General features: G+C 36.9%; 1 protein-coding gene across 1 annotated transcript in view; it reads right to left on the bottom strand.

The window, feature by feature from the left end:
• Positions 1–27,628, bottom strand: part of PRKDC (protein kinase, DNA-activated, catalytic subunit) — a 187,967-nt gene that overhangs the window by 34,566 nt on the left and 125,773 nt on the right. Inside the window, exons 61-69 of the mRNA XM_077765911.1 lie at positions 26,872–27,003; positions 23,363–23,542; positions 18,943–19,148; positions 16,679–16,817; positions 15,629–15,817; positions 14,730–14,954; positions 13,756–13,864; positions 12,116–12,227; positions 598–787 (exon numbers count right to left, since the gene is read on the bottom strand). Of these exons, the coding sequence (XP_077622037.1) occupies positions 598–787; positions 12,116–12,227; positions 13,756–13,864; positions 14,730–14,954; positions 15,629–15,817; positions 16,679–16,817; positions 18,943–19,148; positions 23,363–23,542; positions 26,872–27,003 (1,482 nt within the window). The remainder of the gene's footprint in view (positions 1–597; positions 788–12,115; positions 12,228–13,755; positions 13,865–14,729; positions 14,955–15,628; positions 15,818–16,678; positions 16,818–18,942; positions 19,149–23,362; positions 23,543–26,871; positions 27,004–27,628) is intronic.

Here is a 27,628-nt window from a genome sequence, read left to right as displayed (position 1 = left end):
CTCTGGGTTCGGCCTTCTGTTATTTGAAATATAAAAATCCCTATCTGATACAATACTCATCTCAAAGAAAAACCTAGAAACTAGCATTTAAACTTACAGACAGAAATATTAATTATTTCTACTAGAATAACATTCTTTGCTTTATAATAGCAATCTATTAACAGAGGGTCATTAAAAGAGCAAGCTCCCCTAGTATATTCAAATAGGATTTAATAACATAAAAAATACGATTTAATGTTTTATATGCCAAAAATAAACCTAAATATATTTTATTTTATAAATAAATTATTTTATTTCCATACAATATGATTTGTAACTAACTGGCAAACATTCATTTTGTTAAACAGGATCCAGTCTAAGACTGGGTTTATTTTCTTTTTAATAACAGAAAGTAATTATTTTCTAATGATTAACAAGTATACAATAAACTTGAGAAGCTTCTGGATAATTTTAAGTGTTTCTTCAAGTTTACTTTCTTTTAAAGATAACAAGAATACCAACTACTCAATTATCTTTGAGCTTCAGATTTTAAGGAAAAGTTAAATTTAAACACCAGCTAATTTAAAGAAATAGAGGACTACAAATATGAGTACTCACCTGCTTTCTTGCACTTTCTACCATCTTCATTTTCATAGAGAACATACAGTTCTTAATCAGAGAGCAGACGCCTTCTCCTTGCTCCTGCACATCCATGCTGTCACCAGGATCTCCATCACCATCCACAGACATACTATGATCATCTGGAGTAAGAATAAGTTTCTCTTCGATTTTGCTGAGAAAGAAACAACTACAAAACAAAAACAAAAACAAAAAAAACCAACAAAACAAAAAACAAAGAAAAATGAGAGTTAATGCTGTAGAAATTCTACAGCTATTAAATTTTTGCTCATTTTTTAGATTACAAATGTACACTCTAGGTACCAGATTTAATATCCATTTTTAATTAACCAACTTTTTAAAAGATATTTTTCTAAATATCATTTATTGCCTACACCTCCACAAAATAAAGCATTTAAGTGCACAATGTTCTCTCCATGAGTGGGTGACATGACCTATGTCAGGTCAGAAGCCACTTCTCTTTTCCAATCTCCCAATCTAAGGTCCTACCCCAAAAGTGAAAAATGTAAAGCAGCATTTTTAAAAAGTTGTATAAGTACTTGATAAATATTTGAGGAAATAATTAATGAATGAAACATGAATGTTATACTATCAGTATGAGTGAAGAGCCCTGGGCTCTCAGAAATGGGGGAGTGGGGGTGGAGGCAAAAAGGGGAGATGGATAAGTTTTCACAAAGTGAAGTTATCTTTCTGTTGATAAGTAAAACTCTGGATAAAATGCCTAACACAACCCCCTGAGATCTCTAAGAGTAAATACAACATGGCAGACTATATATGCAGGGAAGTCAAAGCTGGGAGAAGGTACTGCCATTTGGATGAGTTTCTGGTTTTCTCTTTCTTTTTCCAGTTTTGCCTTGAGGATAACCATGGCTGCTGAGGGTATGTTAGTCTGAATAACTAAAATTCTGACAAGAATCCTGCTGTATTGTGCCCAGAGAAACCTAGAAGGGAGCCTAGACAGATCAAAGGCTGCAGTGGGAATGGTCTGATTCTGTATATGAAGCCACACAAGTTTCAGCCTCCCCCTGAAGTATGCATGTGCAAGACTGATTGGAGACAGTGAAGGAAAGACTTGAGCACTCAAATGAGATGTGGATCAAGGTGGCAAGACAGAGTTCACTGTCTAAATCTAACTGAGCTGGCTGCTTGCTAAAGGAATAATTCCTGAGAATTATAAAGAGATTAGAATATACATAAGATAATATTAACAATTTCTAAGATCCAAATTTAGTTGACATGCAAAGAACCAGGAAAATGTAACCATTTTCAGTGAGTAAGACAGTCAACAGATGTCAAATCTGAGATGACCCATATGCTGGAATGATCACACAGCTATTTTAATGACGCTCCAAGAGAACAAAACAAAAACATGAATAATGAAAGGCAACTATCTCAGTAGAAAATATATAAAAAAAAAAAAGACAAATGCAAATTTAACAACAGAAAAATCCACTAACAAGACATTCACTACACTGACTTAAGTAGAGGAAATGACAATGACTTTGAAAACAGTTTAATAGAAATGATTTAATCTGAAGAATAAAGAGAAAAAGGATTGAATAAAAAATGAACAGAGCTTCAAGGGCATGTGGGACAATGTCAAAAAGTCTAATATATGTGTGATGGGCACTTTACAAAGACTGAAAAATTAGGGAAAAGTATCTGAAGAAACAATAACAGAAAAGTCTCCAAATTTACCAACATAAATGTACAGATTTGAGCAGTTCAGTGAGCCTTAAGCAGGTAACTTCAAAGGAAACTACACCTAAACATATCACATTCACACTGTTGATTACCAATGATAATGAACAAAAATCCTGAAACCAGTCAAAAAGTATGACAGGGAAACAATAATTTGAATAATCATGACTTTCTCTTCAGAAACATGGAGGCCAAATGGTGCTGCTGAGGAGGAAGGAGGGATCCATCCAGAATTTCATATCCACAGCAAATCAAAACACAGTGAAATAAAGATATTGTCCGGTAGAGGAAAACAATATAGGAAAATAATAAAGCTACAATGAATGACAATAAAGATATGGAGATCTACAAACCATCAGGAAAAGAATTCAGAATATTTTTATAGAAATTTACTGAACTACTACTACTAAACAAAATTAGGAAAATAAATGTATGAATAAGTTCAATAACAACAACAAAAAAAAAACCCAGAAACCATAAAACAAAACAAAAGATAGTAATCCTAGAGTCAAAGAATTCTACGACTGCATTGAAATCTTCAAAAGCAGACTCAAATGTACAGAGGAAACAATCAGTGAAATCATCCAGTGAGAGGACAAAAATAAGTGAATGAATGAATGAATAAATAAAAATAAATAAAATAAAATAAATAAAAAACAGAATGAGTGAAGCCAGTCCATGGACTTATGAGGCAGCATAAATGAAACAATATACCCACTATGGGAATCCTAGGAGGAAAGGAACATAAAGTATATTTAAAACAATAATGGCTGAAAATTTCTCAGACCTGGGCAGAGAAATGGATTTCCAGATTAATGAGGCCCAAAGGACCCTAAACAGGTTGAATTCAAACCAGGCTACACAAGACACACTATAAATGAATTGTCAAAAGTCAAAGACAAAGACTTTTGAAAGCAACAAAAGTGACACATCACATACAAGGTAACCTCCATAAGACTAGAAGCAGAGTTCTAAAAAGAAACTTTTTAGGCCAGAAGAGAATGGGATGATATATTCAAAATAGTTAAAGAAAAACCTGTCAGGCGCCTGGCTGGCTCAGTTGGTTAAGTGTCTGACTTTGGCTTACATCATGATCTTGCAGTTTGTCAGTTCTAGGCCTGGTGGAGCTCTGTGCTGTCAGCTTCTGAGCCTGGAGTCTGCTTTGAATTCTCTGTCTCCCTTTCCCTGCCCCTCCCCTGCTTGCTCACTTTCTCTCGCTTGCTCTCTCAAAAATGAAAAAACATTAAAAAAAAAAAAAAAAAAAGCAGGGGCACCTGGGTGGCCTATTCTGCTCAGGTCATGATCTCGTGGTTTGTGAGACTGAGCCCTAAGTTGGGCTCTGTGCTGACAGCTCAGAGCTTGGAGCCTGCTTCGGATTCTGTGTCTCCCTCTCTCTCTGCCCAACCATACTCACTACCCTGCTCACTCTCTGTCTCTCTCAAAAATAAATAAACTTAAAAAAAAAAAAGCAAAGAAACAAAAACTGTCAACCAAAATTATTATACCTGGCAAAACTGTCCTTCAGAAGTAAAGGAGAAATAAATTCCTGAACAATCAAAAGTTAAGGGAGTTCATGACCACTAGACCTGGCTTATAAGAAATGCTAAAGGGGGGTTTTCAAGCAGAAATAAACCATTGCTAATTAATATAAGAACATATGAAGTTAGTACAAAACTCACTAGTAAGTGAGTAAATATTTAGCCCAAGTCAGTTTATCTAATATGGTAATGGTGGTACATAACTCACTGATGCTAGTTTAAAAACAAATGTATCAAAAATAACCTTAACTACAACAATCTGCTATTAGATACCCAATATAAAAATTCTAACATCAACAACCTAGTATGTGAGGGACATGGGGAAGCAAAAGCATAAAGTTTAAAAATGCTATTGCAGTAAAGTTGTTATCAGCTTCTACTAAGGTATTATAAGATATTTCATGTAAGCCTCATGGCAACCACAAAGGAAAGGGTTTAGTAAGTACCTAAAAGATTATGATAAAGAAGTCAAAGTATATCCATACAAACAGTCATCAAATCACAAAAGACAGCAAGAAGGAAAATAGATCTACAAAACTGCCAGAGGACAATGGCAAAAACAAGTCCTGACCTATCAATAATTACTTTAAATGTAAATGGATAAAATTCTCCAATCAAAAGACAGAATGGCTGAATGGATAAAATTTTTTAAAAATCCAATAATATGCTACTAAGAGATTTACATTAGCTTTAAAGACAATACTGACGGAGAATGGCTAACGTTAACAATTCAGGCAACAACAGATGTTGGCAAGGAGAATGCAGAGAAAGAGGAACACTTTTGCACTGCTGGCGGGAATGCAAACTGGTGCAGCCACTCTGGAAAAACAGTATAGAGGTTCCTCAAAAACTTAAAAATAGAACTACCCTACGATGCAGCAAATGCACTTACTAGATACTTATCCAAAGGATACAAAAATGCTGATTCAAAGGGGCACATGCACCCCAATGTTTATAGCAGTACTATCAACAATGACAAAATTATAGAAATAGCCCAAGTATCTACTGACTGATAAATGGATAAAGAAAATGTGGTGTGTGTGTGTGTGTGTGTGTATTAATTACTCGGCAATCAAAAAGATGAAATCTTCCCATTTGCAACTACATGGATGGAACTAGAGGGTATTATGGTAAGTAAAATTAGAAAAAAGCCAAACATCATATGACTTCACTTATATGAGGAATTTAAGATACAAAACAGATAAACTTAAGGGAAGCAAAAAATAATATAAAAACGGGGGTGGGGGTGGGAGGACAAAACATAAGAGACTCTTAAATATGGAGAACAAACAGAGGGTTGCTGGAGGGGTTGTGTCAGGGGGAGATGAGCTAAATGCGTAAGGGGCATTAAGGAATCTACTCCTGAAATCACTGTTGCACTATATGCTAACTTGGATGTAAATTTTAAAATTAATTAATTAATTAATTAATTAAAAAAAACAAAGACAACACTGAGAGTGAGAGCATGGAAAAAGATTTCAAGCAAATGGTAGCCAAAAAAAAAAAAATCAAAATATACTTTAAAAATGGTAAAAAGGTCATTATATAATGATAAAGTGGTCAATCCCACAAGAAGATAAAATCATTATAAATATTTATGCATCTAACATTGGAGTACCTAAATATATAAAACAAATACTAAAAAGAAAAATTAGACTGCATATAATAATAGTTGGATACTTTGATATCTCACTTTCAAAAATGGATAGGTCATCCAGAGAATCAGTAAGTAAACAGTGGATGTAAACAAAACTATAGACTACATACTCAAGGCACATGGTTAAATAGATGCAGAAAGAGCATTTGACAAATTCAACACCCATGCATGCTAAAACAAAACAAAACTTTCAGAAAATATGAACAGCAAATAATAGGAAGAGTACTGAAAAACATAAAATACCTACAAACAAATGTAACAAGACACCTAACAGATCTATAAAAAAAAGTCACTGAAATTGAAGAAGTAAAACTTCACTATTTGCAGAAGACATGACACCATAAAGATGCCACCAAAAAACTACTAGTGGTATTATATAAATCAGTAAAGCTGTAGGATATAAAATTAATATACAGAAACTGTTGTGTTTCTATACATTAATAATGAAATAGTAGAAAAAGATGTTACAGAAACAATCCTGTTTACAATTCCCTCAAAAGGAGTGAAATACCTAGGAATAAATTTAACCAAGGAGATGAAAGATCCGTACTCAGAAAACTGTAAAACACTCATATAAAAAATTGAGTATGACATAAACTAATGGAAAATATTACATGCTCATGTATTAGAAGAACCAATATTGTTTTTTTTTAATTTTTTTTTAATGTTTTATTTATTTCTAGGAAAGAGAGAGAGAGAGACAGCGTGAGCAGGAGAGGGTCAGAGAGAGAAGGAGTCACAGACTCCGAAACAGGCTCCAGGCTCTGAGCTGGCAGTCAGCACAGAGCCCGACGCGGGGCTCGAACCCACGAACCGCGAGATCATGACCTAAGCAAAAGTTGGACGCTTAACCGACTAAGCCACCCAGGCGCCCCAGAAGAACCAATATTGATAAAATGCCCATACTACCCAAAGCAATCTACAGATTTAATGCAATCCCTATCTAAATACCAACATTTTTGACAGAGCTAGGACAAATAACACTAAAATGTGTTATATAACCACAAAAGACCTCAAATAGCCAAAACAACCTTGAGAAAGAACAAAGCTGGAGTCATCACAATCCCAAATTTCAAGACACACTACAAAGCTATAGGAATCAAAGCAGTATCATACTGACACAAAAACAGACACACAGATCTATGGAATAGAACAGTAAGTCCAGAAATAAACTCACACTTACCATATGGTCAATTAGCCTATGACAAAGGAGGCAAGAATACACAATGGGTTAAAGACACAAATGGTGCTGGGAAAACTGGTCAGCTACATGCAAAAGAGTGAAACTGGACCACTTTCTAATACCATACACAAAAATACACTCAAAATGGATTAAAGACCTAAATGTGAGGCCTGAAACCATAAAAATCCTGGAAAATATAGGCAGTAGTATCTTCAACAACAGCCACTGAAACATTTTTCTAGATATGTCTCCTCTGGCAAGGAAAACAAAAGAAAAACTGTTGGAACACCACCAAAATAAAAAGCTTTTGCACAGCAAAGGAAACAATCAATAAAACTAAAAGACAACCTACTGAATGGGAGAATATATTTGTAAATGACATATCCAATAAGGAGTTAATACCCAAAATATATAAGAGCTTATACAACTCAACACTAATAAAGCAAATAATCTGATTTTTAAATTGGGAAGAGGACCTGAATAGACATTTTTCCAAAGAAGACATATAGATGGCCAACATATATAAAAAATGCTCAATATCATTCATCATCAGGGAAATGCAAATCAAAACCACAATGAGAGGGGAAACTGGGTGGCTCAGTCAGTTAAGCATCTGACTCCAGCTCAGGTCATGATTTCACGGTTTGTGGATTTGAGCCCTGCGTCAGGCTCTGGGCTGACAGCTTGGAGCCTGGAGCCTGCTTTGGATTCTGTGTCTCCCTCTCTCTGTCCCTCCCCTGCTTACACTCTGTCTCTCTCTCTCTCTTTCTCTTTCTCAAAAATAAACATAAACAACCAAAATGAGATATTACCTTACACCTGTCAGAATGGCTAAAATAAAAAAACACAAGAAATAACAAGCATCGGTGATGATGTGGAAAAAAAGAAACCCTCATGCACTGCTGGTGGGACTGTAAATTAACCAATTTACAATTCAATTTCACTGTGGAAAACAGTATGGAGGTTCCTTAAACAATTAAAAATAGCGCTTCCATATGATTCAGCAACTTCACTACTGGGTATCTATCTAAAGAAAATGAAAACACTAACTTGAAAAGATATACACACTCCTATGTTTATTGTAGCATTATTTATAATAGCCAAGCTATGGAAGCAACCCAAGTGTCCACTCTTAGATGAATGGATAAAGATGTAGAGTGTGTGTGTGTGTGTGTGTGTGTGTGCACGCACGCGCGCATGGGCACGCACACACACACACACACAGACTGGAATGGAATATTATTTGGGCATAAAAAAGAATAGAGATCTTGTCATGTACAACAAAATGGATGGACCTAAAGAGTACAATGCTAAGTGAAATAAATCAGAGAAAGACAAATACTTTACGATTTCATTCATACGTGGAATTTAAGAAACAAAACAAATGAACAAAGGACAAACCAGCAAAAAAGAGTCTTAAATACAGAGAACAAACTGGTGGTTGTCAAAGGGGAGGCTGGTGGGGGGCATGAGTGAAATATAGAGAATTTAAGAATATACTTATCACAATGGGCATTTTAAAAAAGAGAGAGAGAAAGGAGAAAAAAAAAGAAACCTAAATAAATAAACCTAGGTAAATGGATGAACTATATACATATTAGAGAACACTATTTCATCAAGATGGCAACTCCCAAACTTGCTCTATAGTCAAAACAAGATCCCAAACTCTGTGTTTTTGTTTTTGGTAGAAATGGACAAGCAGAGGGCACCTGGATGGCTCAGTAGGTTAAGTGTTTTACTCTTGATTTTGGCTCAGGTCACGATCTAATGGCCCATGAGTTCGAGCCCTTCGTTGAGCTCTGCATTGACAGTGCAGACCCTGTTTGGGATTCTGTCGCTCCCCCATCTCTGTCCCTCTCCCGCTCATGCCTGCTTTCGCTCTCTCTCAAAATGAATAAACTTAAAAAAATTGACAAGCAGATTCTAAAATGTATATATAAATATAAATAACCTAAAATAGAAAAAGCAAGTTTTATAAAGACAGACCAAGTTGGAGTACGTGCCCTGTCTGATTCGACTTATAAAGCAACAGTAATGAAGACAGCTTGACAAATGAAAAAATATATGCATATATAGAACAGAGCATTCAAAAACAGACCCAGACATATATGGTCACTGATTTTCAAAACAGGTGCCAAGGCAATTCAATTATGAAAAGACTTCTGAACAATGGGACTAAACAGCCAAAGAAAAAAGTCACCAGAATATGTACTCCCACCTCATACCATCTACAAATATTATCTTCCTTTGGATCACAGACCTAATGTAAGAACTAAGACTACAACATTTCTAGAAAAAAATACAGAATAAGTTTGCAAGATGTGCCTGTACCATCAGTTTGAAGGGACTCCTGCTGGACAAATCAGAGAAAATTTGAACATAACTATATTCCATTAAATAAAATTGGAGTCCATGATATTGTATTGATAACTAAAACTTAAGTAAATGAATAAACAAACAGATGGAGAAAGGAAGCCTCTTGCTTACACTAAGATGTATTCTGATAAATATGAGACAAGTCCTCCAGTTACAAAATCCTCACCTTGCAACCATCATATTGACACTGGTTTGGGCTAAGAGTCATCTACAGATACAAAACATAGACGGCTAAATCTTATGAGAAGCAGGATATATGCAGGTTTCAAAGCTCCCCCCCCCCTTTTTTATTAGTTGCAAAGAAAAAAAACAGGCTTAAAACAAAAACAGGTATTATACATTAGAACACCAGATAACATTTTTTCTGAGTTCTCATTTTATATTTTCTTATGTATGTATTTTAAGTTTTTATTTTGATTCCAGTTAGTTAACACACAGTGTTATATTAGTGTCAGATGTACAACAGTGGATTCAACACGTCCATACAACACCTGGCACTCATCAAGCCAAGTGCCCTCCTCAGTCCCCATCACCTGTTTCACCCATGTGTCCCCCCCCACACCCTCGCCCCTATTAATTCAGTTTGTTCTCAATAGTTAAGGGTCTGTTTCTTAGTTTGCCTCTCTTTCCACCCCCCCGCCTTTGTTCATTTGTTTTGTTTCTTAAATTTCATATATGAATGAAATAATTTGTATTTGTATTTCTCTGACAGGCTAATTTAGCATAGTTTTATTAGCATAATACCCTCTAGCTCCATCCATGTTGTTGCAGATTTCATTCTTGTTATGGCTGACTAATAGTCTATTGTGTATACATACACTACATGTTCTTTATCCAGTCATCAGTCGATGGACACTCGAGCTGTTTCCATAATTAGGCTATTATTGATAGTGTTGCTATAAATACTGGGGTACATGTGCCCCTTCCAATCAGCATTTTTGTTTCCTTTGGGTAAATACTAGTAGTGCAACTGTTGGGTTGTAGGGCAGTTATATTTTTATTATTTAATTAAATTAATTACGTATTAAAAATACTTTTTAATGTTTTGAGACAGAGAGAGTGAAAGAGAGAGTGAGAGAGAGAGAGAGAGAGAGAGAGAGAGAGAGAGAAGTGTGAGTGGGGGAGGGGCAGAGAGAGAAGAATCCAAAGCAGGCTCCAGGCTCTGCCAGCACAGAGCTCAATGGAAGACTGAAATCCATGAACCGTGAGATCATGATCTAAGCCGATGTTGGGACACTCAGCTGACTGATCCACCCAAGCGCCCGTTTTAACTTTTTGAGAACCTCCATACTATTTTGCAGAGTGGCTGTGCCAGTTTTCATTCCCACCAATAGTGTAAGGTAGGGATCCTCACCAGCCCGTTGTTTCTTGTGTTGTTGATTTTAGCTATTCTGACAGGGTGAGGGGGTATCTTACTGTAATTTTGATTTGTATTTCCCTGATGATCACTAGTGTTGAGCATCTTTTCATGTGAGAGACCAGACAATACTTTAACCAGGTAATCAAACTATTACCAGTAAAAAGCACATGGACACCCTGCTTCTAGGTGAAAATGCTTCACTTAAGTAGTAGTCTAACTATGGATATATCACCTGAATCTAATCATGAGAATATACAGACAAACGCAAATTGAGGAACATTCCTCTAAAGTGTCAATGTCATGAAAGATGGCTGCTGAGAAAGTGTTCCAGATTAAGAGGCCAGAAAGATGTATCAATTAAATGCAGTATGAGATTATGGGCTGGATACTGTCTTCGAAGGGGAGAAAATGCTTTAAAGGACACTAATGGGGCAACTGACAAAACTGAAATTGGGGCTGTATTAAAAAGGGAAACAGTGAAATTATTACTTCACTGACATTATATAAGACCATACTCTCTTAGGAAATGCATGCTGATAAAGAGATACATACATGCAACTTAACTTCAAGTGGTCCAGAACATAATTATGTATGTGTAGAGAGAGAAAATAAAAAAACTAAGGTGGCAACATGTTAAAAATATTTGAAAACAATGAACTGCATAAAAGGTACCCAGGGAGGTTCTACTTTTCTTTCAACTTTTCTATAGATAAGAACTTAAAATAAATAGTAACAAAAAAAGTACAAAAAATAAAAAATAAAAACAAAACAAAGAAACCACCTATCGTAGCAGAGGAAATAGGATATAATGGCAAGAACACCACATGGCGGCCACAGCCCTTGAGTCCTACTTACTGTGTATATTTGCACAAAATAATTCACAACCTCTCTGATCTGAAATACATCTCTGAAATACATGGCTGGTGTCTGCCTAGGATTACCCAGGGTTGCCACAGGGCAAGGAAAAGCTGAGCATATGAAGAACTCAAATCTGGTAAAGTGATACATACAGTTATGAAACAGTCAGGAGGGAGGAGGCAGGAAAGTCAAAAATCCAATTATAACAGAATAATAAAAAAAAATCACTAGTGATAAAAAAAAAAATCCCTAAAATAATTATTTTCTTTGCTGCCATTTGAGTTGCTACCATTGGGCCCTGACACAGAGGCAGATGGACCACTGGCCCCGCCGCTCCCCTGTTTTTTCTCACTGCCAAAATCATGTTCATAACCAACCTCCCAGCACACAGTGAATTCTATGTCGGTGGGCAGCAATTCCCTTGCAAGGGATAAGTTGGGACAAAGGACACACTGCTGACACGGAGAATTTTATGAGAACAACATACATGGGAAATGAGCAAGATGAGTGTGATCTACATGAGACTCAAACCCCACAGTTTCCTAAACAGTAAATTTGGAGAAAAACTGCCATCCTGGCAATTTCATAAAAATCCATATTCAATCCAAAAAGATCACATCTTGGGGTCCCTGCATGGCTCACTTGGTTAAGCGTCTGACTTCGGCTCAGGTCATGATCTCGAGGTTCTTGAGTTCAAGCTCCATGTCACCTGGAGCTCGCTTCAGACTCTGTCTCCCTCTCTCTCTGCCCCTCCCCCACTCACACTCTGTCTTTCTCTCTCTCTCTGAAAAATAAATAAACATTAAAAAAAAATCACATCTTACCGATTTGTGATAATGTCATCCCAGATGTTCATTGGGTCCATTTTAGCATCGGGGTATCTGTTTGTCCAGGTTTTTAGAAGTCTCTTAAGGGGAGCTTGAGATGATAAATTACCTAAAAATATTAGAAAATGGCTATATCCACAGCTCAATGATAAGAGCAACTTACAAAGTAGGGCTGCCATTAGTAAATAAAAACTTAATTCAAATTTCTTGACCAAATTAAAAATGTTTGTTTTGTCTTTCACAACAGGAACACAAAATTACTATAGTAAATCTAATACAGATTACCACTACAACTCAAATTTCTTAAGGACACAGAGTAAAAATGGGGAAGTAAACATATTCAGTTTTTACATTTGGCACAGTCCTTCATCCATAATTCCCAAGTCTACAAAGCACTGAAGCCTGAAGTTTTCATAGGGCTACAGCAAAATCTTGTTGGCAAAATCTGATTGAATCAGCGTAGGACTACTTATATTATAGTCTTGTTTATGCAATTTATGTGAATATTCACCACGTATGCCGTAGACACATCATTGCACTGAATGATGAGTACTGCCTCAGGCCCTGGTACATAGACAAGGTTACATGGTAATAATAATGACCAAAGCAATCTGGACTCAAGAGATTCATGACAACCCTCAGGAAATCTAAATTTCACTTTGCTAATGTTTAAAGCTTTAGTTTCTTCCTGTTGGAGGGAAAGTAGTGGTTAAGAACATAAGCTTAAATCAGACAGTCCTGGTTTCAAAATCAGGATCTTTCACATATTAGCTTAGGTAAGTTATTTATGAAGTGAAAAAAAATCCACCTCTCATAACGCTGTCATAAAAATTATATATTATAGAAAAAAGATTAACCTAAGTCCTGGAAAGTAGAAAACAATGAATAATCTGTCATTAATAATATTGGCTTAAAAAAGAATTCTCCAAATTTAAAGTAGAGAACGATTAGTTGTAGATATATATGAATACCAATTTTTATTAGTATTCTAAGAGTGTCTTTCATAATTATTTTAAATTATTTAGCACACAAGTTGAAATTCCAATTTATAACTAAGATATATTACCGTTGCAAAGATGTACTCTTTGCTTTGAGTGGCCTCCCATAGTTTCCAGGATAAAACCTACTTGTTTGTGGCAGAAAGACCTTCAGGGTCTGCACACTGCCACCAACAGCTTCCCCTCCCCTCAGGCCAGGGTATGTGGCGCCCAGTCACTGAAATTCCATGTGGGCTTTCAATAAGGCAGGTCCTCTATGAGCCTCTCTGCTTCTCCCGCACTCAACTCAGGCCCTTTCTCCAGGCGCTCCTGCACCGTTCAGTCCAGGGAAGATTCTGTGACACATATTTGACATGGGAAATCCCTGTGCCTCAGTAAGGGTCATACCGTGGAGGGATTACCCCACTCTTCTGGAAGCTTCTCAGTATCTTTCACTTGGCTTTGCATCCCCAGTGCCTAGAATAGTGCTTGTCCATTTTAAACATTTATTTCAATGACCTCAAAATATGTAACTGTAGCACAAACTCAAAGTATTTTCTAACCCATACATTCAGAAACATGGACTTGCACAAAGCAAAATAATCATACCAAAACCTTTCCATAATTACAAAGGAAAGAAAGGTAGTCTAAAAAAATTACCTTGTTTGCTTATAAAACTGATGAACTCCTGAATTTCTATAATAGTTTGTACAGACTGCAATTTGGTGAGTCTACTTCTGTGTAAGAGAGCATCAATACTCGAGTAATTCTAGAAAAAAGATATTTACATTGTTTATATATCAATTTCCTACTTTAAATTTTAATACAGCTCCCTAAAACATGAAATACAGCAACTACCTTACATCAATTACAAAATGTGTCTCAGAGTAGTTAATAATTAGCTCATAGATACAATTAACAAATGGTTTAAATTTTTAAAAATAATTTAGGTTTTTAATCACATTTTGGCTCAAGGAACTCAATAAAATCAATACAATTGGGTTATTATTGCCTCTATTCACCACTAGTTTTCAAAAATCACAACATCCTATAAAGTAAATCTACTACAGAAGCCAATTCCTTCTTCTCCAGTAAACTCCTCTTGAGTGTACTAAACAAATTCAAAAATTTTTTTAAAATAAAGATAATGAATGAATATGCTTCTATGATCAATATCATACAATGACAAATGTTAATAGGTTCTATAAAGACACTGACTTTAAATACAAATATCAGAAGATTCTCATAAAAGCAAAAAGGAAAGAAGGCATAATGGAAAATGAACAGGGAAGATTAGTTCATATCTTCCACAAAGCAACCAAACTTCCATTCAGCCACTCTAGATGAAAAGTCTACTCTCAAGTGTTCTTTAACAACAAAACAATGTGTTAAGTAACTTGACTTTAAACAAAATCTCGGAAGAAACAAAATAAAACCTAAGGAAAAACATAAAACAAACAAACAAAAGGAACTTCTTAAACAGAAAAAGGGATTAAAAATGCATTAAGACAAAGCACAAAGTGAAGAGATTTTAGAAGAAAGTTTTTGCTTTTTGATTTTTTTTTTATTCATGAGTTTACTGACTTGAAAATTTCATAGAAATGGTACATTTCAGATTGCTGTATCTGTATTACCTGCATAAAAATATGAATGCAATTTTCTATATAATATTTGGCTCTATCGACATCATCTTGTAAGATGTAAAGAAGACTCAATTCCTGACTATAATGCAGCTCAATGAGAGCCTTCTGAAGCTCCTTCTTCACAGCTTCATCAATAAATGTCAGCAGGGACTGGTCAGCCTCCCCATGAAGAAGTAACTTCAGCTTGCTGCGGATCATGTAAGGTAGATAGGTCTCCTAAGGAAGAGAAGACTCCACTTGTAACTTCAGAAAGCCAATATGAGTATTTTATTACTGTAACATCCTCTGGTATAATTGTATAGGTCAACATTTAGATCTCAAGTGGTGATGTTTTATGTTTCAAACCTAAAACTACAATTTTCAGGACATGTTCACTTAAAATTATTGATTTTGTAACCACAAAATACACAGGGACATGAGGAGCTACTTTTAGCTGAAAGATCATTGGATGTTACGTACAAGTGAGGAATCTAGAAGCACAGCCAAGACAGCTGCATTTGAGGGGACCAAGTAACCAGGTGAGTTGCTTCCCTCCAAGAGTTGGGGTGATCCCACAGGAGGGGAACTGTCGCACTCCAGGGGTAAGGGCTACCCTAGTGTACCCTGTGTCCCAGGGCAGAGACACCAAGAAATATTCTTCCATGTCGTCATACTATGAATGCTAATGTTTATTTTTAAATGCATCCCACTTATTTGGAAAGGGCTAGCCAAAAGTGGTAAGAGACTTAACAATAGTATGGAGTTGTTGGGGGGAGTCAGGTTATACAAATGTCCTATGCTTTACAATCAGTACTTTGGTTCTGAAAAGTTTTAAACAACTTCATTAATTAGAAAACAGTTGACCATCTAAAATATTGATCTCAGTGACCTCAAAAAGTAATTCTGCCCACCTGATAAAATGTTTCACTCCACATTTTATTTAGATCTGGGGGGTTTTCATTGTCAACACTGACTATAGAACAGTATGCCAATGATTTCCACTCAGCAAGCTGGTTGTAACAGTCGAGGGATGCAAGTTCCCAAAAATCCTTCTCAGCTTCAGTAGGCTCACCATCTTCCCACTCTTGTTTATTGAGAGCCTTGTGAGGAAAAGTTCATAAATTTATTTTACAAAGTTGGAAGGAATATAAATGAAAACATTTGTATTATAGGTAGTAAAATACTCATGCTAAAGGCAATCATTTTCAGATTTATGACAAGGGGAGAGAAAACAGAGTAACACTAAAGAAAAAACCCGAAAGAAACCTCAGAAGAACAAATCAACATAAAAACCAAAAGGAAACTATTTCTCTGAGAAACTTACCAATGAAGCCAATTAATAAACTGAAGATTCTGAATGACGCAGAATTTTATTTAAATCAATATTGTGGATTATTTACTACTTAAAGAGTTCTTAGATTGAAAATTAGAAAATAGGATGTTTACAGAAAATTGCAAAGGACTTTACAACCTGGATTGCTTGTTCAAGAATCTCATAGGTCACGGACTCTGGATTTAAACCACTTGCTAAACATCTACACCTACATAGTCACTGGCAACTCAAAATACAAACTGTACAAAGCTGAACTTACAGTCATCTTCCCCAAACCAATTTTACCTATCTCTTTATAAAGTTTTTACTTACTGAAGGAAAACAATCTACCCTAAGAGAAATCATATAATAACAGCAGACACTGAAATAACATCTTAACAGTTTTAGAGTATCTGGTATGAAATGCTTTCTTTTATTCAAAGATGTTTTCTCAAAAACAGTAAAAGATAAAGCAATAGTTATTTCACATTTGGTTATTATGAACTATTCTTTGCTACTAATTTTTGTGTCAAAACTAAGGAATAAAGTTGAAACATTACGAAACTCTAAATTCTAAAGGTAACAGTTCTTCCAATCAGAAAACAAAAGTGCTTAAGCAATTGACATATTTGCTAGAAATCAATTTTACCTCATTATACTGTTTAGCAGCTTCAGAATAATCACTTCTTGCCTCTGCTAATACCGCATTCTGAGTGACTTGCTTTGTTCCTATCTGACTACTAAAAATACTACGAAGGACGTCATATTCTCCAATTGATCTATACAGTCTAAAAAACCAAAAGAAAGTCCAAATCAATGAATATGTCAATATTTTTAAAGTTTTTATTCTAATGAAATGATATTAAATCCAGATGTCACATTATGTTAGCCAAAAAGGATACAATTTAGTTTTGTTTTATAAAAGTATAAAATCTTATGCACTATGCAGTCACCATTAGGTTAACTACTTTAGTCACACAGGATCATTCTAAAGTGCATTTAAAGTGAAATCTAAAAATACCATTAAGTTTACAATGGATAAACTATCTCATTAAGTGAGACCATTCTATGTTAATCTATTATAGTAACACTGCACATATCAGGGGGTGACCTATTTGAAATCCTGTCTAGACCTAAAATTTGGGACTTAGTCAAGAACTCAGAGTGAGTAAAAATTAATCCTAGTCCTAATAAGGCCATGTTTGAATCCACATTCTATGGGTCATCTTGATTTTACTGACAAGTAATTTTCTTAGAGCCTTTCTATATGCTAGAGCACCCATTCTTCTCACATTAACAAAAATCTACTTCACCCCTTCAACCAAACTTCCTCTGTTAAGATACTCTCAAGTAAATTTTTAATAAGTTTGCTCCCTTCTCCTAGAATTTTCCCCTATCTTTAAAGTTTCAACACAATGTTATCTCTTCCTGATGCTGCAGTCATCTGGCCAGCCAGGAAGGACTGCTTCCTTCCTGGCTTTCCTGCAGTTTGGTCCTTTCCCAGGTATGAAATCTCATGTACTTTACATCAAAAAAGCCCCACGGGCTGTCTTAAGAGCCTAAGGATTCCAAATTTAGATAAATGTCTAGTAGACATGGCCCTCTCTTTGTCCTGCTCATATGGATAACAAGTCAGAGGCAGAGGTGGGGAGATGGGAGATTGGACAACAGCTCACAGTCCAAGAGCTCAAGAGGAGATGAGAACGAAAAACATTTTTCAGTAACTAGAAAACAGATCAGTCTCAAATCCACCTTGCACTGGCCGCACAGTCCCGGGAAGATACACCCTATAACTTGGGTCAAAATGATGACCCAAATCATCAACAGGCAAAATCATATTCTCAATATATAAAATATGAGGAAGTGTTAAATAAAGTTAGAAAACAGTTTTTAAAGTTTAGACTCTTAAAAGTTGTGTGCTTCATTCACCCAGCAAATACACAAGTTTCTCATTCTCTGAAAATATTAAATATACAAAGTGTTACTGACTATTCACTTACACACCTGAAACAACAGGATAAAAATAGAATCAGTATTAGCCAAGATGCACCCTCTGTTGCCTCTCAGAGAGAACTCACCACCTTCCATTTTACGTTATGGTTAGTTATGCATGAAAGTACATACATTTCCTCCTGGTTGGCTAGTTTTTGGAGTCTGGGAGACATGTCTAATTCTTCTTAGCACCTGACACAATGTCTTTCTTGTTCACAAATAATGCTCAATTAAGAAAATTGAATGATGAAAATTTTATCACGAAAATGATAAAAATCGTATCATATAGATATGAATGACTATAAAACAATGAATTCCTCACCTTTACTTTTATTCTCTTTTTTCCTAGAATCTGAAGATCTAAAAATCAGCACTAAAAAATAGAAGTTCAAATTGAATTTTAGCCTAATCTAACATTCTTCTCATAATTAGGCACTGGCTTTCTTATAATGAAACAACAAGTAAGGAAAAAAATCAGACATAATGAAAATGGCATAGGACGACAAAATGGAACTTGATTTTCCCAAATAAATAAAGTAGATGGATTAAATTGTCTATAAAAGTTTGAGTCCTGCTGAAAATAATAACATATGCTCCATTCGGTTTAAATAAAGCAGTAAAAACATAAAACTATAAGTAACAGCCACACTTTACAGGAAACAACTTGGTAGATAACACCCTGTGTCCAAATGGACCGTGTACATTTCATTAATGTTCTCTTTCCTGGAGCAAGACATTCCTTGTTGTGACAACTATTCTTAACTCATGGAATGCCACTTAGCCAGAGGGATTTTTCAAAAAATTTCACAAAAGTGTTACCATCAACTTTATTTGCTCATTTTCTGCCAAAATGAAAAGATTTTTCTAAATTATTTTAGTCAAATTCACTGTTCTCCTAACAGTGTGGATCACAGAGCTTACTTAGCAAGTTCCATCCATCTGACGACATCAGGTGGGAGGCGAACCCTCCCCTGACACCGCTTGGTGGGGGGCTCTGGTGGCAGCAGGTGCAGCAGGGCCTCCTCGAGCAGGCGGATGCCCACAGGCTGCTGCAGGCTGGCCAGGCAGCCAGCGCTGACAGAAGCTGGGCTGAGGCTCAGCAAGTCTGTGTGCTGGCAACTGATTTCCTACAAAACCACAAACACATGCGGCCATTTAGCCTGGGATACTCTGACCGTATCTTCACAAGTAAGTAACTCGTTTTACTAAACATTAAAGAACATTTTGACGTAAGTAGTGATATAACCAAAAATTTGTGTCATTCTATTAACAAAATTTCTTCAACATTCAAGTTGCTCAAAGGAGGAAATGGCTTTTGATTTTTGCACTTCCAATTCAGAGATTACTTTAAAGAAAAGTACTAGTAAAATATGAACAGTTATATACTCTATATATCCAAGCATCGATTGTGGTTTCCAGAAATATTTAGCCAGAGTAGGTGAGAAAAGCAGCTGAAACATTTCCTCCATTACTCTAATTAGCATCTTTTTTACATCTCCTTCCCCTCAAGGGCTAACTTATTCACAAGGATATTGAATAAGAGGATTTCAGGAATTATTATATTGGCCTTTACTTTGTAACTCTCAGTTTGAAACTCCTACATACAACAGTAAAAAATAAACTACAAATAAACAGTACAGCAGGGGCACCCAGGGGGCTCAGCCATTTGAGCAGTCAACTCTTGATTTCAGCTCAGGTCATGATCTCACAGTTCGTGGGGCCAAGCCTCGCATTCTGCTCTGTGCTGACAGTGTGGAGCCTACTTAGGATGCTCTCTTCCCCCTCTCTCTATCCCTACCCCGCTCACATGCACATGCGCACACACGCTCTCTCTCAAAATTAAATAAATTTTAAAAAAACATTTGATTTAAAAAAAAAACAGTATGACAGCATCTTCATTAAAACACAGCTGAATGTATGCATATAGTCCTTGTGTGGGTGTGTACGTCTGTGCATGCATATAAATGAGGGATCTGGAAAAGACCAGAAAGACAGTCCCCCCTAAGACACTTCCACACCACCTCCTCCCAGCTGTGCAAATGCATGGACCACTTACTAAGTCTAACCAAGTCAGCTTAATTTCTACATTAGGGGTCTTGAAAGCAAGCTAGCAAACAAAATGTCTATTAGAAGGAACTAGTGGTACAGGAAAGCAAATCCACATAAAATTGTTTCAATTAAGCCTCAGTCTTAGTTGAGGTGTCAGATTTTGAGATAACATCATGCTAATTTACAGAAACCCTGAGTTACACAAGACTATTTTAAAATAAATATACTTTTAATTTTTAAGGACTCATTTCATTCTATAAATATTTCTTGAATGCATTCTATATTCCAGACACTGTAGTAAACAGTGGTGTCACTGACATTAAGATTTATTCCTATTTGTCAATAGAAATCTTTTGTGAAATAGCTGTAAATAAGTAACAACTATTACTGGAATATTATTTCTTTATATATAAATACATTCTCATAGTTTAAGTAAGTTCTGTAAGTTTGCTTTTAAGAAGATCGACTACTCTGTAGCAGTATCACTTTACTTTATAAAGAGTGATTTGCTAAGCCAAAAAACCAACAGCTGATTGATTTCACTTCTTATAAATTCCAAAAGACAATAAAGTAATAAAGTCTAATTTTTAAAATGTTGCCTGGCTACTGGAATTAATAACAATATTCTTTTGTTTTGACCCTTATCTCTGGTATGAGGTGAAGGCAAGGGACATTTCTTCATTTCAAATATTCCATAGTTCTGGGGCATCTGGGTGGCTTAGTTGGTTAAGCGTCCGACTTTCACTTAGGTCATGATCTCACGGTTTGTGGGTTCAAGCCCCGCATCAGGCTCTGTGCTGACTGCCAGCTCAGAGCCTGGAGCCTGTTTCAGTCTGTGACTCCCTCTCTCTCTGACCCTCCCCTGCTCACGCTGTCTCTCTCTCTGTCTCTCTCCTAGAAATAAAAAACAAACAAACAAACAAACAAAACCAAATATTCCATAGTTCTTAAATAGCGGTTTACAAATAAAATATCCTCAGTAAGAGTTTTGTAAACAAAGTCCAAAAAAGTTTTTTTAAAGTTTATCTGTTTTGAGAGAGAGAGAGAGAGGGAGAGAGAGCGAAAAAGAGAGAGAAATCATCCCAAGCAGGATCCACACTGTCAGTGCAGAGCCCAATGCAAGGTTCAAACTCACAAGCCAGATCATGACCTGAGCTGAAGTTAGATGCCCAACCAAGTGAGCCACCCAGGAGCCCCAAGAAAGTTGGAATTTCATATAAAGTTCAAACAAGCAATGAATAGCATAAATGTAGGGCACCAAACTAACATCTGTTTGCCAGTCACTGACTGGGATAGAGTCAGGACAGTCTGACAAATACAGGATACACGACAGACAAGAAACTCATTCTGGGATGTCCTGGTGGAGCAGTGGTATCTCAGAGAGATACTATGTCTTGCTAGAACAAGAAGTCACAGAAATGCCATGCCAAATGTGCTACAATGTCATGGAGAGAGGGAAAGCAACTGTAGTTTCAGAAGTGAAGCACAAACAGCTGGAAGAGCAAATGCGGCAGACTGCAGCACTAACTTGCATTCATACTGCTTTTTCCAAAGGCAATGCCAAACTGCAAGCTCTAGAGCCAGCAGAAGTCATTTATTTACTCAATGATGTTAACGATGCTCCCAAACAATAATGAAAAAAGCAAGCTTTTAAAAATAAATATAGGGACAAAACTAGGAATTCAGACTTTAACAAATCACTTCAGAATACAATGTAAAGACAAACTTCTTTTGAAATACTGACTGATTCAATGCAATTTCTCAAATCTTATCTTTAGTGTAGCCAGGAGAAAAATAATAAAGGAATTCGACTTGTAAATTATAAACCAATAAAAATAGAATATATAAAAAAAGAAACTATATTAATAGTTCTGTGCTACATCAGAAAGAACAAACCAGGAACACCAAGTATTTCATCTCGGGGAATAATTACCCAATTAGTTTGGAAACCAAAACTACTGATAAATAATATCAAATAACATATATTTTATTTAAAGTTTACTTGTTTATTTTGAGAGAGAGAGAGCATGAAGCTAGGAGGGGCAGAGAGAGAAGAAGAGACTCCCCAGCAGGCTCCATGCCTTCAGTGCAGAGCCTGATACAGGGCTCAGTCATATCCGGAGCCAAAATCAAGAGTCAGATGCTTAACTGACTGAACCACCCAGGCACCCCAAGAACTACTCCAGGGATGTTACTAGTTACAAAAATATTAAAATGAATTGAAAAGACGTTCCATTAGGAGCACCTGGGTGGCTCAAATAATAAACTCTCAAAATAAATAAACTTAAGAAAGTTTTTAAAAAAGGTTTTCCATTAGGGAATCTGTAATGATTGTGTTTTGAATGACAAAGCAAACACTTCTTACATGGAAAAAGTAGCCTTCCACAAGCATGCTTAAGTAGTAACTGAAGGTATGCCTATATTAACAACTGCTCAAACTGTATTTATTGCCTTAGAATGTCCTCTGACCACTCCACCTAAAACATCATCACGGTACACAGCCACCCTGATCAAGAGGCTGTCTCCCTCCCTGCTTCATTACTACCCTATATTATTTCAGTACTTCTGTAGTACTCGAGTTCTAGGACACTGAGTACTGTGTTATGTTATCTCCTGTGTTGTCTGTTTATCATCTGTCGCCCACAATAATTCTAGGAGGACAGAGATTTGTGCCTCTTCCATCACTCGCTCTCCCCACAACTTAAAACAAAGCCAGGAATGTGCTCAATCAACATCTCTTAAAGGCTCTCATGAGGCAGGAAATAATTTGGGGAAATAGTACATAAGGAAAAACTACTAACAACATACAGGATTTAATCAAAACATGAAAGGGACTGGCGTATTAAAGATCAGAACACTTGTACACCAAAGCTGATTTCTAATTATCCTGTCATATATAACCCTTTTTTTTTTAATGTTTATTTTTAGAGAGAGAGAGAGAGACAGAGCGTGAGCAGGGGAGAGGTAGAGAGAGGAGTGGACACAGAATCTGAAGCAGGCTCCAGGCTCCAAGTTGTCAGCACAGAGCCTGATGCAGGGCTCAAACCCATGAACTGTGAGATCGTGACCTAAGCTGAAGTTGGAGGCCTAGCCACCCAGGCACCCCTATAAGTTTGTTTTTTAACAAAACTGCAAATAAATTATACCTCCTCAGAGAAGAGGGAATCATAGAGAATACATCTAAACTGTGAAACACTTTGTGCTCCGGCCTGTGGAGCAAACGAAGTTATCAGGACACAGTCATGTCATGCATGATAAGGCATGTTCATGAAGCACACATGTGGACTCTTACCTGGATACAAGAGACAAAAGGTGGAAAGAAAGAGTAAGTGGTGTTAAGAAAATGATTGAAGTCCTGGAGCAACTTCTGGGTAATGATGTTTTTTTCAGACATGGTCTTGTGTTTATCCACCTCTTTTATAATTCCAGAAAACAAGCTGCCAAAGAGCTGTTTTGCAATTATTGGGTCTCTCTGTAAAATATTCAAAACAGGCAAATTAGGATCTGAAGTAAAAATGCTGTAATTCACTAATACCATCAGAGCTTTATTTGAAAATACAATCTGCTGCAAACACATCTAATTTACATCCCAATTTTGTTTAGAAGGTTTATTAGGCACTGACATGGGGAGGGTCTGAAAAGTAACCAAAGAGATCTGTGGTAGCATGATTCTGGACCCAGAAACACATGAGCTGCTTAGTTTCACACGGAGACACAGCCTAACTCCTGAGTGAATCTGGACCTTCAGATTCCGTATCTTTAATGTGGGGATAACAGAACACATCTCAGGGCTGTGGTGAGGATCAGCCAAGATAATACACATCAAGTGACCAGTGCAGTAATTGGTAATCGATAAGATCTTCAAAGAGGTACTACCCTCACCTCAGCATCATTGCAAAGCCTAAGAGAAGTATGTGAAAAGCTTAAATAAAATGCCCATTTAAAATTTCAAAGTCCCATAACAATTTAAACTGTTAAAAACCATCAGCAGCTGGGGCGCCTGGGTGGCTTAGTCGGTTAAGCGTCCGACTTTCGCTTAGGTCATGATCTCGTGGTTCGTGGGTTCGAGCCCTGCATCGGGCTCTGTGCTGACTGCCAGCTCAGAGCCTGGAGCCTATTTCGGAGTCTGATTCCCTCTCTCTCTGACCCTCCCCTGCTCACGCTGTCTCTCTCTCTCTCCTAGAAATAAATAAAACATTAAAAAAAAAAAACCATCAGTAGCCATTTTTGTGCTTTCATGTTTGGTGGGTTCAGCTCTAACAGCATGCTACCTGTAAGGCCATCTTTTACGGCTTTAACCCTCACACTCCACGACCACAGGAACATTACCCCTTATCTGTGCCTATGACAGCAGTACTAAGAACAGTCTCTGGCATGCAGGGTCTGTATTTTTTAAATGAAGCCATGAATGCATGAATAAAATTTAAAATTATTTTACTTGAGAAAACTGAATAAAAAGTACAATTTGATTTGTTCTTTGTTATTTGTTTTAAGTAATGTATTTGTCTTATAGAAAGTTACATGGTTACAATGTAAAATATCAGAAAATACAGATTAGGAAAAAAGAAGAAAATAAGTATCACCTGTAATTACACTCCATGAAAACAGTTACTACATGCCTCAGCTTGGTCTTTTAGGGATGTGCACACATCTACCATTTGCTAACTTTCCACCTCACCTGTGGCAGACAGGCTCCCAGGTCTACAACCCCAATTCTTAAATCTTATGCCCAAATTCCCTCATTTCCTGGGGAGTCCCAGATGCTCCTGCTGTTACAATAACGCAGTGATGACTAAGACAAATAACGTCTTCAGAGCAACAGAAAGCTGCTGCTGGAGATCTGCCGTGACAGCTTATTCTCTCACATGCAAGAGAGAAAGATGAAGGGGAGCCCCTGGGACGGCGGAGGAGGGCTTGTGTGTTCGGTCCACAGCTGCACCTCAGTGCTTATAACAGTCCCTGGCATCCACATATAACAGTTGAATAAATAAAGTACTACTGGAATTTGAGAAATATAAGGAAACACATTCTTCCTCAAAGAACAGAAAAAAAACCAGTCATTTTTTGGAAACAATATTTATCACCTTAATTTTTTCCAAACACCAATGAGATGAACTTACTTGGACATGGGTCTCAAGCAGCGTCAGGCTTGTGACCTGCTACCATCGGTACACACCACACACCTCTCCAACATGGGCAGATGCAAATGTGCCCAGGGGAGCAGGTGGCAGCATCATTTCTGAGGCAGTGATGTGAAAACCTGTGAGCAAGGCACTAGAAAAACTGGGAAATAGTGGAGGTGAAGAAAAGTACAGGGCCAGGCACCAAAACACAGGGGTGGGTCTGTCTTAGTTCCATACCCGCCAAGGCATATTGTGTTAAATCATATTGTTCACTCTTTGCTAACCTTCAATTCTTTATCTGTAAGTATGTATAACAACAGCCTTTACGTCACAAAATCACTGGAAGTATCTAATGAGACAAATGTGAAAGCACTCCGAAACAAACAAGGGATCTTGTTTGTTTGATAGTGGTTACATGAGTGAGTGTGTACAACTGCAGTCTCTCTCTCTCTCTCTCTCTCACACACACACACACACACACACACACACACACACACACGAATGCAGGGAAAAATAGTAAGACCACAGCCCCGTTAATACTGTTGTTCTAATGTCAATTTCTAGATCGAAATAATGTATTCCAGTTATATAAGATACCACCAGTGGGGATGAAGGGTACATGGGACTATGTACTATTTTTTTTTTTAATTTTTTTTTAAATGTTTTACTTATTTCTAGGAGAGAGAGAGAGACAGCGTGAGCAGGGGAGGGTCAGGGAGAGAGGGAGTCACAGACCGAAACAGGCTCCAGGCTCTGAGCTGGCAGTCAGCACAGAGCCTGACGCGGGGCTCGAACCCACGAACCGCGAGATCATGACCTAAGCGAAAGTCGGACGCTTAACCGACTAAGCCATCTAGGCGCCCCAGGACTATGTACTATTTTTGCAAATTCCTGGCAATCTTTAATTATTTAGGTTTAATAAAAAGGTTAAAAAAGAATAAAAGGCTATGCAGATATAAATGTAACATTGGTTATGAAAATTTAATATGGCATTATAAAATATGGCATTATATTTTAGCACCTAGCAAAATGCCATATGCTCTCAATGCCATATAATACTCTTCAATTTTAAAAATTATTTTGATAAAAGTCAAAAGAATCTTAATTAGCCTTTTAGAGAATATGTACCTGTTTTTGTCAGAGAACTCAGCTAGAAACTTCATTCACTCTCAATACTTGTATACCCTAATGACTTAGAAAAATATTTCCAATCTTCTGCTATTAAGAAAATTAACAGACAAGGAAGAACACTAATCCCACCTATAAACTGGTACTCTCTGGATTCCCCCACCACCATAAGGATCCTGTAAAAGCAATGATTTAAGTGGCTTAGCACTTTAAAGTTTATAATAATTTTTTATACATTATTTCACTGACCAACATTACTGATAAGAAAAATAGATTTTGCTCCTGACACAGTGGCTCAGAGCATTAAGTGTCCTGACAAGGACCCTAACTGCAGGGCTATCTTCTAGATGACTCTAAGTAAGTTGCACCTATGAAAAGAAGTTTTAGGGCCAAGACTTGGACCAGCGTCTTTAACCAAATCCATTGTTTAAGACAAATCAACACCTCAATTATGTTGTAGAGTAGCATCAACCAGTTTTTCTTACACACAGATCTCTGGAACTGCTAAATAGTTTTTATCTGTCAAAAGATGAAGCATTCAAGGACCAACCTGGGCCACAGCTTGCAAGGGGGTGATCAGGCTACTGTACTTAATCTGAATGTCAGGAAGGTCTCCTTGCCGGTAACTTCTATACAAAATGACTTGGGCATCGTGCTTCATTTTTAACTCACTCTTGATCTCCTATAATCATTAGAACCAAAAAAGGAAGATTAGAATTCTTATTTTAAAAAATAAGCAGTGCATGAACTATGATTCCTAACATAAAGGTGAACTTGATGACAATTTTTATCCAAAATGGTTTGGTCACTACAGTTTACCAATCGATGGTACACAATAAATCCAAAATAAAAATCACTGTCAAATGAACAGTAAAAAGATTACTTAAATATTCATCACAGAGTAATGTGAATATCTAAAATCAGAGAACCTGAATTAACACTTAAAAGCTGTATCTCAGCAGGCTGTATTTCCTATTTTAAAAAAATGTTTATTTCTGAGAGAGAGAAAGACAGAGAGGAGGAGAGACAGAGCATCCGAAGCAGGCTCTGTGCTGAGAGCAGAGAGCCAGATGTAGGGCTAGAATCCATGAACTATGAGACCATGACCTAAGTCAAAGTTGGACACTTAACCGACTAAGCCACCCAGGAGCTCTGTATTTCCTTTTAATTCTTCTTAGAAAAATCTTGGCCTTAAGTCCCAGTGAGATCACCATGGCCTCCAACACCTGTTCATCTGCTCAGGCCAGGCTGACCTGCACCTACCCTTCAGTTGCCCCCACTCCATCACACAGGGTTGTGGGACCTGC

The sequence above is a fragment of the Crocuta crocuta genome, unplaced genomic scaffold (assembly GCF_008692635.1).
Source record: "Crocuta crocuta isolate KB4526 unplaced genomic scaffold, BGI_CrCroc_1.0 scaffold1471, whole genome shotgun sequence".
NCBI lineage: Eukaryota > Metazoa > Chordata > Mammalia > Carnivora > Hyaenidae > Crocuta > Crocuta crocuta.
Note: the sequence above shows the minus strand (reverse complement) of the source record. Positions and strands in the feature narration are given on the sequence as shown.